Source organism: Leptodactylus fuscus, chromosome 3 (genome assembly GCF_031893055.1).
Source record: "Leptodactylus fuscus isolate aLepFus1 chromosome 3, aLepFus1.hap2, whole genome shotgun sequence".
NCBI lineage: Eukaryota > Metazoa > Chordata > Amphibia > Anura > Leptodactylidae > Leptodactylus > Leptodactylus fuscus.
The window spans coordinates 215202601-215217304 of record NC_134267.1 but is presented as its reverse complement, the minus strand read 5'-3'; the positions used below and the strand labels follow the sequence as shown (position 1 = coordinate 215217304).

Sequence of the window (14704 nt, the reverse complement as noted above, 5' to 3'; positions counted from 1 at the left end):
TGTGAAATGTTTTTCCTCAGGATGATGGCATCTACCAGCAGGACAATGCGACGTGTCATAAAGCTTGCAGTGTACGTGCATGGTTCGAGGAGCACCAGGATGAGTTTACCGTACTCCCTTGGCCAGCAAATTCCCCGGACTTGAACCCAATTGAGAATCTGTGGGATCACCTCAATCGGGTTTTTTGCACCATGGATGCTCAACTGCGTAACCTAGCGCAGCTGGCCACGGCACTAGAGTCGGCATGGCTCAACATTCCAGTGACATCATCACAACATCTCTCTTCCTGCACGTCTTGCAGCGTTCCGCTCTGCCAAAGGTGGTTATTCTGGATTGTGACAGGAGGTCACATAAATGGATATATATATTTATTTATGTTTTTTTCTTTTACAACCACTCAGCCACCCCTGAGCTCACAATGTACATTTTCCCTATCAGTATGTCTTTGGAGTATGGCAGGAAATCCACGCAAACACAGGGAGAACATACAAACTCCTTACAGATGTTTGTCCTTGGCAGGATTTGGATCCAGGACTCCAGCCCCGCAAGGCTACACAGCTAACCACTGAGCCACCTTGTTGCCCCGGTGACCTGTCTTCTCGTGATCGGTCGTACACTTACTTACAATCCCACACTCTGTAGGCTGAGTAACCAGGGATTATTACACTTCCAACAGAACAAGTTGATGAGAAAATGAAAATATCCTTTTCATTTTGCAAATGACAGACATTTTTGAGCCTGGACCTATCGCTGCAAAATTACAGTGATTTTGCAGTAACATTGCCGCAGGTGGAACGCGTCGTGTTCTTTCTGTGATAAAAATAAAACTGCATGTTTGTTTCTTTTCACTATCACTTCAAAAGCTAAAAACTACTTTTGGTTAATTTATCCTACCTAGTTATTATAAATAATTCAGCTAAGAACATAGCCGTGCCGAGACACCTGTGTTGTCACTGCTGAATGTTAAACAGCGCTAATGTCATTTAGCAGCTGCTGAAACATACTTGGCTATGTATGGGGAACCTGTGGCTTTCCTTCTGTCGGGCTGTAGCGTAGTAAAAGCCAAACTTCGCTCAGTCTAAAAATATAGGAATAAGCCCAATAACCCTTTTTCCCCTATTTGAATCACAGGAATCTGTTTGACAGGTTTCTCACACTAGAGCAGCGATCCCCAACCTTTTTTGCACCACAGATCAGTTCCAAGCAAGACAATTTTCCCGGGGCCCAGGTGTCAGATGAGAGTGGGGTTACGAGGAGGGGGTACTCGTAGGAAAGTTTTCTTGATTGGAACTACCAGTTGTGTTGGCCAACATGTAGTTCTAAAGATCTTGCAAGTGAGTTGATATATTGAGGTGCAACAATAGTACAGTGCAAGCTAGAGATTATGGTTTTGGGGGAGGATGCAAGGGATGGGATACTGGGGTTGTGGTCTTAGCACTTAGCACTGGCTCTCTAAAGTTGTGAGCAGAACCCAGTGAGTGTTGCTTTATCTGCAGGGAGTAGTGAAACGGATAGAAAATTTTTACCTGAAGAAGGGCAAGTTTCGCCCAAAACGTGAAATATTTATAATCTATTGGAATTTTGGTCCATTCGAAGCATTATTGTTCACATCCTTGTGATGGTCATACAATCCTGCGAATACCAATTTCTGGGAAGTCAACTCTTATTGCTGTATACGGTGTTAAGGGAGTTGTGACCATTCACAACTTCCCAAGGTGAGCACAATTATTGTGGTTCTGTACGGTGCATATCAAGGATAATGCACTAGGTGCTTGCACGGTGCTGTTTCTTTTTGTTTTCCAGTATATACAGTACTAGCATTACCCGCGACTTTGTCCGCGCCACCCTCACTCCCTGTGCGAATCACCTCCTACGCGGCCCCAGCCTCCCCCGCGCACCCGTCCTCCTTCCCCCTGCATGCGCGGCAGTGCCGAGACAGTTTCCCCGCCGTGCCGCAACCAAGGGCGCCACTCCCATCCATGCACAGTAGCCGGACCCGTCCGCAGCACGTAACAACGCCTCCCGCCAGTGCTTTACATACAAACTCCAACAGGTGGCTCCACTACTTATTCCCTGTAACCACCCCTCAACCCCCCCATCCCAACCCCAAGCCGCCCCATCCCAACCCCAAACCACCCACGGTCCCCCCAAACCACCCATGACGCCCCCACCCCAACCCATGTAGGAAAAGCTTAGCTTTGATTCCATTTTTAACAACGTAATACCCCTAAAACTGGTGAGCGTTGGTCATCTAAGCATATTGTATTATTGAATATTTACTTGTAGGCTCCACTAGAACTAGAGAAATTCCCAGTCTTGCCAGAGGAACAGTCCTTTTCTATGGGGACTAGTAGTAAATGGAGTCTTTCCCCAAACTATGTTGCCAATGTTGCAATGCCAATAGAAATGCTTCAATTGCTTCTTGGGGGAGGAGCACTTTAAACCCAGCCCCCTCTCACTTGTGTCACGCCCCTGCAGAACTGAAAATCTGTGAGAATAATGCATTGAACAAGGTTTCGAGGGCAAAATGAATAAAAGTGGACTCGGGGTATGACAGGTAAAGGTGTTGCTGAAGGCCCTCACCAGGAACTTGGCCCCATTATGCAAAAATATTTTCATTTTAACTCTTTCTTTATAAAACTTGAACATCTCTATGGAGGCTTATACCTTACAAAGAGAATCTGTATAAATCTGTGTGGTTGACATGACTGCTTATTGATGCACCGAGTTGGAAGTATTTTTTTATTTTTTAATCAACTTACCGCAGAGTAATAATGCGGGGCGACAGGGAAGACGGTTATTTTTCTGCTGTTGTCACCTATTTTTATAAGCTGTATCTACTGCAATCATCTTGTTTACTGCATGGCTAGCCTTAGGTAAGTTCATTCACAGGCTGCTGCCATTCTCCCGTGTAGCTGCGGTAATATAGCATTTACTACCGTACACAGATGTTAGTGTGCTAGGCCATCTGAAACTTTATGATTTCCATTATTTTTTTTGTTTTGTCCCTGCTTTGCACACTATTATTTTATAAAAATGTGACAGATTTGATGAATAATGAGAGGCAGGTTTTTCTATGGTAGCGATTCCCTCTGGGGGATTGTTTTCCTGCACATAGTCGCTATCCTCCATGGCCCAGAATGCACTGCAAAGAGACTTTAACTAGTTGCCACTGGCAAAAGAGAAGGCAAGAAGACATAAGCATTATCATCCTTGACAAAACAATTCCGTTTTATGTAGTACTGAAGCCTGAAGAGAGATTTACATGACAATAGATCATGGGTTACATAAAAAAGTCATTTTTAAAAAAATGTAGATTGTGAGCCCCATATAGAGATCACAATGTACTTTTTTAACCCTATCAGTATGTCTTTGTAGATTGGGAGGAAATCCACGCAAATACGGGGCGAGAACATACAAACTTCTGGTCGAGATTCGAACCTAGGACTCCAGTGCTGCCACCATGTTGTCTCTAAAAAGTCATTTTTAAAAAAATCCTTCTTTTCTTTTACCTGTAGGGAAAAAAAGCTAAATTTAATGGGGAACTCAGACCTTAATATTGAATAATTAAATTTTTTATTTACAAAATTCATTAAGATTTTTAAAGAATAATTAGTATTTTTATTTTTTTTTTTACCCAAAAACAGTGCCACTCTTGTCCATAGATTGTGTTATTGCACTCCATCCCCATTCACATATATAAATTACTTTATATACAGAGTCATTGTGTGACTATATGTTGGTATAATTTGGCTGTTGTATATTCGTATGCACGCACGAGTATCGTACCATTCTAGCCAAACCCTTGGCAGGCTGCAGCTTACAAAAGAACCCCATGGCCATTAAATAGACACATACATTATATCATCATGTGATACATTAGAGCAAAATCTTGTTGTTTAGAAAAGCTGGTTATCTGAATGTACACATCTGTGACATATACTTACTGTATGCACTCACCAAGTGTGTATATGGAATATAGCTATCACTGGGATAAGCAGTTGGTTGCCAGCTGTATGACCATCTTTAGTCACTTGGACTGTTTATTATTATTGCAGTGTACGCTGGTAAAAGTCCTATAAAGCATTGCTATTTAGACAACTATAATCATATCAATCAATCGGAATGAGCGTCATCGACTATTACGGGGCCCCTCTCACAACACTTTGCTCTATTTTGATGTCTGGCAGTCTAAGCATCATAAATCCTTACACCCCCTACTCTATTTATTGAGATTTTTAATACAGTCTATCAGACATGCCCCTCTACCTATACAGAGGTCATTACACTTTTAATGGAGAAGTATCAGAAGGTCATTATATAATTAAATGAGGAAGTACCAAATATGGCCATTTTTTAGTTTGGGAAAAGGGTTATTTAAGTTGTGGGGTTTTGTTTTGTTTTATATTTGTACTTAGTCCCATACTGGGATTTGAAAATTAGGGGGTGCGATTGCTTGTATAGTACATTGCAATATTTCTGTATTGCAATGTATTATTCTTTACTAAGTGGAAGTGAAAGTAAGCCTATAGGACTCAGGCAGCGTCTTATAGGTTTACTTAAAGCTGACTTTCCCGGTATGTCCCCTGGGACTGGAGATATCGGACCATTAATTTCAGCACCCACTGTCAGAAGGGCGTTCCTCATATTTCAACATCATCGCTGGGGTGTGAGGAACGCTCCCACCCCAACAGTGCTTTGTCCATAGCCTTGTTGTATCAGAGGGGGCGTTACTCACAACCCAGCGGTGACGCTATGCTGTGAGGGACACCATTTTGACAGTGGGAACCGATATCTCCAGACCTGGGGCTCATACTGAGAAAACTGACGGTATGTATATACTGACTAACGGTATATAAAACCACATACTCATGAGGAAATGAAAGGACCTCTTTAAGATGTTGGCATGGGGGCATTCAGCAGGACCTCCCTCTCCTTCAGCATGGCAATGGATTGTCACCCTGAGATCACAGCTGTGTGTTACGGTTGTCATCCTCTCCTTATGGCACCAGCTCAACTTTGGATCTGGCGCTACGTTCATGACATAATATATCTGTTCTCAGGTATAGTCACCCACTACTGATTTATTAGTACATATTGGGGCGGGAAGCTGTTAACATGTTGACTTAAAAATATCAAGACAAAACACATTATTTCTGTAACCATTGCCCTTCTTAAGGGGCATTCACACTGAGGAAGGTGGCGCTGATTCTGGCGCGATAACTCATGTCGGAATCCACGCGAAAATAAAGCCTCCCATTGACTTCTATGGGTTCCGTTTTCTGCACGGAACCTATTGAGATCAATGGGAGGCTTTTTTTCCCATTGAATACAATGGGTTCAGCGCGGAAAATAGAACACATTGAAATCAATGGGAGGCTTTATTTCCACGTGGATTCTGACGCGAGTTATCACGCCAGATTCAGCGCCAACTTTCTCCGTATGAATGCCCCCTTAATCCTGATTTTTTGGAAACAGGTGCCCAATTCTGACTTTTACCATGGGACACCATGACTTCTATGCACACCACTGATTGTAATGTTGTTGACCAGTCATTAACCAAACTATATGATTATTTTAACTAGAGATGAGCAAACACTGTTCAGATCAGCCGATCCGAACAGCACGCTCCATAGAAATGAATGGATGCACCTGGTACTTCCGCTTTGACGCCGGCCGCTTAACCCCCCGCGTGCCCCGCTACGTCCATTCATTTCTATGCGAGTGTGCTGTTCGGATCGGCTTATCCGAACAGTACTCGCTCATCTCTAATTTTAACCCTTTCCTATTATTGGCGGCCCGAGGTCCCTTCCAACTTAGGACCAACCCTCTTTACTTTATTTGTCATTTCTTTTGATGATTTTGGCGAGAAAGAAAAAAAAAGTCTGCTGCTTGAATCTGGCCTCTTCCTGCCCCAGTACAAGCATATAAATCAGCTCAGGAAGGAGATTTTTTATATGTGGCGGCCGCTATTGATGAAAGGTTTGTTCATAAGCCTTTTCTGAAGCCTTGTGTCATACAGCCAACTGTACACAAGGTTAACTTGATGTCCTTTACCGAGACGGAAGACCAAGCGCGTTGTGTCAACGCCGGAGAATATATTGCTGATAAGCAGTCAAACCACGGCCGAAAATCTTACGTGTCTGATGGTTAAAGTCACCCAATTCAATGAAGTGCTTAACGCTTTTGCAAGGGAAAAAACTGATTTTTTTGTTCTATTTTTTCCCCCAGAATAAGGACGTTATATTTTAGCGACTGCGGAAAATGCCATCTCCATGAAAATTAAGCGTTTGAGTTGAACTTTTAGCAAAGTCATTTTAAGGAAATAAAGATGAAATCTGCATTTCGCTCCATCATAGCTAGTAATAGGATGCTGCTGGGTATAATGGCGACATTCAGGAACGTCTATTCTTCCCTATATCTGTAACCTACTGCCAGGGAATCCAAATGTGAAACCAAGCACTGGAAAATGGGCCTGGATATTGATGGTCGTATAAGAGAAACGCGCGCGGCGAAATTAATATTTGTAATGACGGGTTGGAAGAAATATTAGGCAATTTGGCTTCATCTGCACAATGTTTTCTTGTAATTTATAGAGGACTGTTGGTTTTTTAGCGGGTATAGTTGTCAAGGTTTCAGTGTTGTAAAATTTTATTTTATTTTTTATATGATATATTTTTACATGGGGTTTTTAATGCCTTGTAATAAGATATTCTGTCAATGGAGCTGCAGTAGGCACATGTAAGTCACGATGGTGTGTGAATGGGTTCCAGTGATACAGGAATGGTTCTGGGGTTCACATCTTTGGACAGTACTTATCAGAAGGGCCCTTGGACAGCAAGTGGATGGCAAAAAGTGTGTTTCCAAGGATCTCCAGCAATTACCTTTAATGGGGTTGTTGGGGACATTAAAGGGTCCTCATAAGAGTATGTTGCAGAGTTCCAAATTAGATAATTAATTAACAGGCCTAGATGGACTGCAGCCATTTTCTTTAAGCCTGGAGAACTGATTAAAGACACAAGATGGTAGTGTATCAAAAGAGTTCTGATTTTATTATAAGATAAAGGTAGTTTAAATACATTACAGACAAAGAGCTGGCTTGGCTATTCTAATCAGTATATAACATGATTGGTTATAGAGATATAAGACAAGCCTGGCACATGGCTATTGGCTGAGGCCTGATATGATCTGCATCTCATTATAACTTTCCACACTGGGATGGACTTTCCCATGAAACAAAGAAGGATTCAAAATACTTGTGTGAGCTAACATCCCAGACTATGTCTATATGTATACCGTATTTTTCGGACTATAAGACGCACCGGACCATAAGACGCACTAAGGTTTTAGAGGAGGAAAATAGGGAAAAAAAAAAATTTTAAGGAAAAAAAATTGGTGAAATATTTAATAACCTAATAATATAATATTTCACCAATGTAAATAGAACCGGGGGCTTTCGGACACAGGGATACCAAATGTGTATGTGTTTCACAGTAATGTTTTTGTTTTATATGTATTCTAGGGATATGGGGGTGATTTGAACATATATCTCTATCTATCTGTCTGTCTGTCTGTCTGTCTGTCTATCTATCTATCTATCTATCTATCTATCCGTCTATCTGTCTATCCATCTATCTGTCTGTGTCTGTCTATCTATCTATCTATCTATCTATCTATCTATCTATCTATCTATCCGTCTATCTGTCTATCCATCTATCTGTCTGTGTCTGTCTATCTATCTATCTATCTATCTATCTATCTATATCTAATCTATCTCATCCATGGATGGAAAGAGACACCTTGCAGTGAAGCTATGCAAGAAGAGAAAAAGGGGCAGGCCAGACGGGTGAAGGAGGTGTGGTTTTCTAAGCAAACTTGAAAACATGCCTCTTTCACCTGTCTGGCTCGTCCCTCCTTCACTGCCTCTCACATCTTGCTCCGGCAATGATGCCACACAGGCAGGGAAATAGGGGCGGGCCAGACGGGTGAAGGAGGCGTGGTTTCAAGCTTGCCGAGAAAACCACGCCTCCTCCTCCCGTTTGGCCCGCCCCTCCTTTCCTGCCTGTGTGGCTTCATTGCCAGAGGCAGTGAAGGAGGGGCGGGCCAGACGGGAGAAGGAGGCGTGGTTTTCTCGGCAAGCTTGAAACCACGCTTCCTTCACCCGTCTGGCCCGCCCTTACTTCCCTGCCTCTCATATCTCGCTCCTGCAAACACGCGACACAGACAGGGAAGGAGGGGCAGAGCAGGCAGGCACCGTGCTGCTCTCCTTTTGATTCACACAGACGGGACACAGACGCTGCACACGCTGCATTCGGACTATAAGACGCACACACATTTTCCTCCCATATTGGGAGGAAAAAAAGTGCGTCTTATAGTCCGAAAAATACGGTATATCATGGCAAAAGAGATAAGATGACACGTTCCATAGACCCTGTGTCTATACACTCTAAGTGACCTTCATATACCATAAAATATGAGTGCCCAGATACCATAAGATTAATACTTTTGTTGGTTATGTGTTCATACATCATGTAAAAAACAAAAGAGACACCGAGCACACTATATAGTGTAGAATGTCTGATAAATTTTGGTGGAAATAACCAGAAGATTTAAAAGGACCAAATGGCCTCTCACCTGATGAGGTTGTGACAATCGCTCACAACTACGTTTGGGGTTTACCGTCAGGTGGAGGAGGCAGCACGTCTGATGGACACCGGCCAAGGCCAGGGAAGATAGCGTTTTCAATGAAATGGAAAGACGGCGCTCTCAGGTCACAACAGGATTTTATTCAAAAAGACAATGATGCACCTGAATGAGTAACATGCAAAAAAACAAAAAAAAAAAACATACCTTTCCCCAACTTTTCGTTGTCCACTGCCATTGTCTTTTTCGGTCTTGTGCTATATATCGGTTACATATATGTTATTTATGATGCTTACTTATATGGCGCCATCATATTCTGCAGCACTTTTCAGACATTATGGTCACTGTCCCATATGGGCTCACATTCCCTATCACTATGTCTTTGGAGTGTGGGAGGAAAGTGGAGTACCCGGAGGAAACCTACGCAAACATGGGGAGAACATACAAACTCCTTGCAGATGTTGTCCTAGGCAGGATTCGAACCCAGGACTCCAGCGCTGCAAGGCGACAGTGCTAACCAATGAGCCAGTGCTAACCATTGAGTGATGTCACAAGCCCTTCTCCAGGGATCGCATGGGGTGCAGATCTTCCAGTATGAGATTGAACTCACACCAGTGGTGGACAATAGAGAACTGAGGTCAGGGGAGTGTCCCATTGTGGGGTAACCTGACAATAAATGTTCAAATTCCATGCAGCATCACCATAGGGGAAATTAAAATTTACATAGTGCCCCTTCAATTCAGTAGCTAGTCTGTGTAATGGAGGACAGGGCAGGTACTGAAAGACACTCTTTGTAGTCACATTCTTCTCTTTCCGAAAATGAGGATTGTGCACAGAGAGAGGACCTTGTACTAACTCTGGATTCTCTAATAGTGTATATGAAAATAGGTTTTCTAGACTAGCCAAGACTTTTAAAGGGTTGAAAATATTAATGGCCTATCCTAGGGATTGGTCATCAATATCAGATTGGTGGGGGGGTCTAACACCCACACGTACACTGATCATCTGTTATTAATAGAGATGAGCGAACACTGTTTGGATCAGCCGTTCCGAACAGCACGCTCCCATAGAAATGAATGGAAGCACCTGGCACGGCGACCGGCCGCCGGCAAAGTGTACGTGCCAGGTGCTTCCATTCATTTCTATGGGAGCGTGCTGTTCGGAACGGCTGATCCGAACAGTGTTCGCTCATCTCTAGTTATTAGTAGTTAATTCACAGAGAATGGAGCAGGAAGCAGATAGCTCTGTTTTGTTAGTTTTTTTTTTTTTTTTTATAGTGGTCAGACCAGGTACTGCAGATCAGCTTCTTTAAATTAAAGGGGTTGTCCCACTATGGATACTTTTTACCTGTTCTGTAGATAGGGGATAAGTGTCCGATGGCTGAGAGCCCGATCGCCTTGTGGATGTAGCACACGCGCCAGTAGCGCTCTATTCGCTTCTATGGGTTTGCCAGGATTGTAATCTCTGGCAGTGTCCACAGCCCATTGAAGCGAATAGGGTGCCGGTCACGCAAACGCACTGGCACTCCATTCACAAGGAGGCCTTAGGGGTCTATAGGTCTCTCATCCTCTAGATTGAGTCTCCAGCGATCGGAAACTTCTCCCCTGTCCTGTGGTCGGGAAAGAGTGTCTCTCAGTCTGGAGGACCAGTCCTACATTACACAAACCATTGAATGGCCAATGTGTAATGATTTTTTCCCCCCTGTGGTGGCGCTGCTGCCAAGATGAACAATTAAAGGGGCTATCCGGTTTCTCATATTCATGGCCTATCCTCATGATTGGCCATCAATATTAGATTTGCTGCGTTTTTTTAGCCAAACCAAAGAGTGACTACAACTAACGCCATTGCTGCCCCATCCCATCTTTGTGCCTTGGCCAATGACCGTACGATTATGTGGTTAATTCCTATTTAGCCTACTTAATTGTGCAATCGCTGACCACCGCCATGTGGATGGAGTTTTATCCCCGTGCGTCAATAGCCAAGTTAGTACAAAGTCTATGCACAAATAAAGAGCTGATCCTCCGGGGCTCCGGCGGGGGGACACATTTTCATCACTTGCAGGGCCCTTCATACAACTGTCCAAAGCCGAGGCCTCCTCTAATGATCATTGACCTTTATTGAATTGTTACTGCATTTGTTTCTGTGTAAAGCAGATGATTTGTGCACTATTTCCTGTTCTCTGCAGACTTTCAGCGAGTAGACTTTGACAAAGAGCTGTCGGCGTTTCATTGTGTACAGGATTCATCATGCTCCTTGCTTTTACCCAGTTATACTGAATGGATTCAAGGTCTGAGCTGTGGTTTTTCACCCTCTAGGTGGAAGTGGCTGACATTGAAAATGAAGAAAAAAGATATTGCCTCTTTGTGGAGCTGCTGGACATCAGTCACACGCGCCCGGAGTTCCAGCACTTAGTTTTGCTTCTACAAGCCTGGCCTCCGATGAAAGGACTAAACATGTAAGTAATGGCCTTCCAACTCCACTGCAGGTACCGTCCGTCAGCCGATGAAATCACATCCCTCACCCTCTACAAGTTTAGGCCAGCCAGCAGCTCACAATGTTCCAGGATTTTGTGTCTTGCGAAAAAACTTTTTTGCTAACAGACTAATTTGTCCTCCACAACCTTCAGCAGATTGTGTAGGTGTAGCAAAGTTCAGTTTGTCATTTGGCACAACTCACCATACTATCAACGTGTTATCCGTAGGACTAGAAAGCATTGCTGGTAAATCCATCACATTAACTGTACAAGGTATCACACTACCCACTGCAGCACCAAACAACTGTTTTTTTTTTTTTTTTGTTTTTTTTTATGTAGATTGTGAGCCTCATATAGGAATCACAATGCACATTTTTCTTTCGTATCAGTATATCTTTGTAGAATTGGAGGAAATCCACACAAACAAGGGGAGAACATACAAACCCCTTGCAGATGTTTCTCCTGGCAGGATTCGAACTCAGGACTCCAACGCTGCAAGGCTGCAGTGCTAACCACTGAGCCACCGTGTTGCCCCCAAACAGCTGTTTAACCACTTGGTGACTGTCCTGTTTTGTCTCTTAATGCCTGGCATGTTTTGTTCCTTAATGCCTGGCCTGTTTTGTCCCTTAATGCTCGGCCTGTTTTGTCCCTTAATGCCCGGCCTGTTTTGTCCCTTAATGCCTGGCCTTTTTTGTACCTTAATGCCCGGCCTGTTTTGTACCTTAATGCCCGGCCTTTTTAGTCCCTTAATGACCGGCCTTTTTTTGTCCCTTAATGACCGGCCTCTTTTGTCCCTTAATGCCTGGCCTTTTTTGTCCCTTAATGACCGGCCTGTTTTGTCCCTTAATGCCCGGTCTGTTTTGTCCTTTAATGCCTGGCCTTTTTTGTCCCTTAATGCCCGGCCTGTTTTGTCCCTTAATGCCCAGCCTGTTTTGTGCCTTAATGCCCGGCCTGTTTTGTACCTTAATGCCCGGCCTTTTTTGTCCCTTAATGACCGGCCTTTTTTTGTCCCTTAATGACCGGCCTCTTTTGTCCCTTAATGCCTGGCCTGTTTTGTCCCTTAATGCTCGGTCTTTTTTGTCCCTTAATGCCCAGCCTGTTTTGTGCCTTAATGCCCAGCCTGTTTTGTGCCTTAATGCCCGGCCTTTCTTGTCCTTTAATGACTGGTCTATTTTGTCCCTTAATGACTGGCCTGTCTTGTCCTGTAATGACCGACCTGTTTTGCCCCTTATATTCTTCGTCATCTCGTACCAGATGCCATAACTTTATTTTATAAATCCATCAGTTTAACTGTATGAGGGCTTTTTTTTTTTTTTTGTGGAACAAGTTGTAGTATTTAATGTAACCATTTTGGGATACGTACAGATGTAACAGAGTTACCCCGAACATTGTGGAATTGGTAAAACTACTGCATTGTGTTATCACAGAAGACAACTAAAACCAATGAAAAATGTTTTTTCCAGTGACTTCTCATTGGCTTCTGTTGTCTTGTGTGATAAGATATGATAAGATATCACGCTGCAGTAGTTAATCTACTTGCAGAAGTTCGGGTTAACTCATCTATGTCTCATTGACTTACTGTTAATAACTCTTTCTAGCAGGGAATAGCAAAAACAACAATTCAGTCGCTGTCATCTTATGCCATAAATTGTGCCCTCTTCAGCTCAATCATAAATAACCTGATAAACTTATTCTTGATACCAAATTTGTATAGTTTCTTTAAAAGTTTTACTGTTGTTGCCAAGAAAAACCCGTTTTTTCTATTTTTTTTTTTTCTTTTTAAAACGAGAATAATGATGTAGTAAATTATGCCATTGTGGGGAATACTTTTCTGAATATTTTTTCGACAGATGACATGAAATGGCAATTCTGGCACAGTTTTTTGTAGACATATTTTTAAGCTGTTAACCGTGTCGCCATGATGTCTGTTCAGCCTGATATGCAGTTTTTAAAATTATTTTGAGCAATCCTATTAAAGGGGTATTCCAGCCTTTAGATGTTGATAACCTATAATTAGGATAAGTGAAATGGGGCTAGACTGCAGTAACCCAACTCAGCCACTACACCAATGTTTCCCAAAGTTTTTTAGACTCAGGGCACCCTTGGGAAAAAAAAAAATTCCTTGGGCACCCCTGCCACATAATTTTTACTAGAAGGCAAAAAAAAACCTTCTTTAAGGACTCAGATAATATTGCATGAAGGCATGCATCATCTTCCTAACCAGAGTTTCCAAGTACCACAGCAGCTACGGATAGCAGATAGTGTTTTCAACATTTGGATATCCAGAATGTAAGCTATGGCTAACTTTAGAGCTTTGACGTACAGTCTTGCATTTCATTAATACCTCGTAGCGCCTGCTCTTGCTGTTCCAGAGCAAAATGGGAAAAAAAAGAGGTAGATGTGAGGGTTAAGGGGTTAACAGTCTTAACAAACATTGTGAAGATGAGGGGTGCTGCAGGGGTTGTGTTCTTTTACGGTTTAGTTGAGCACTCCGTGATTTAGAGCCAGCCTCTGTGCCCGCACTTTCCGCCATCAGCAATCATTCAGCCTTTTATCTGTGCTTCAAGGTGAGTGTCGGAATTAACTTTTTTTTATGGGCTACTCAGCATGAAGTGTCATTCTTCACTTGTCAGCGGTGGGGTGGAAGCGAGTTACTAACTCTCTCCTCTGAAACTTTCTCTCTGCCATTGATCTCGGCTCTGTTTGAACTAAGGAAATAGACTCCCTGTAGGGATTATAAACGCTTAGTCTCTGCCGAAGTTAAGGGGCAGTTTCTCTTAAAAACTAATTACTGTATATTGTGCCCTATCGAGCACTGGACTCGAACACTCCACAAAAAAAAAAAATTTCTTCCGAGCCGGGTTGTCTCCAAGTCTTGTTCTCTGGCTGTTTGATGTAAAATGAATACATTTCTGAGAATTCTAGGGGCCGTCTGTGAGCAAAGCCTCATGTCTGAGAAGATTTTCCATAGAAACTGAAAGAATTGTTGAGTATCATCTGTGGCCACATCATTCTTCACTGGATTTCATGCAACCCACATCATCCACGAGTGTGATCATCCAGTCCGTTGGATCTCTTTAAAATTAAAGGGGCTGTCCAGTTTAGAAAAGCTGTTTTATACAGTATTCTGGAATTCTGAATTATATGCCGAGAGACCTATATCTCTTGGTCAGAGTAGCGAACAGTAAAAGCGTAACTAAACTTCGGATTTTCTGGCAGTATTTGAGTTATAAATAAATTTTAGAATATACTTTATTAATAGATTTTGGATCCTTTGTGTGAAATCCTGCATTTATTCAGTCTTTCCCTTGTTTCTGTATTGAAAGCTGTCCCTGCTTCTCATTCAATGTTACTGTGTATGGAGAACGGGCTTGGAGTTACGGGGCTGTGTAAGATGTAGAGAAAACGTGTTTAGGGGAGAGTCCCTTCAAATCTTAGTGTCATATGTCCTATTTCGTATGACACCAAAAGCAAGTTTGTATGTTTTATAATGTCCAAGAGATAACTGTTTGACGTGACCCTCCCCTACCCACATTTTCTCTATATGCTACACAGCCCCGTATTCCATACACAGTAACATTCAGTGAG

The 14704-nt window shown here is 42.7% G+C and overlaps 1 protein-coding gene across 3 annotated transcripts in view; it reads left to right on the top strand.

The window, feature by feature from the left end:
- NBAS (NBAS subunit of NRZ tethering complex) overlaps window positions 1–14704 on the top strand; it is a 498058-nt gene that overhangs the window by 414396 nt on the left and 68958 nt on the right. For all 3 annotated transcript variants that reach the window (XM_075269168.1, XM_075269167.1, XM_075269169.1), the window contains one exon: window positions 10959–11098. In XM_075269168.1, coding sequence (XP_075125269.1) covers window positions 10959–11098 — 140 coding nt within the window. The remainder of the gene's footprint in view (window positions 1–10958; window positions 11099–14704) is intronic.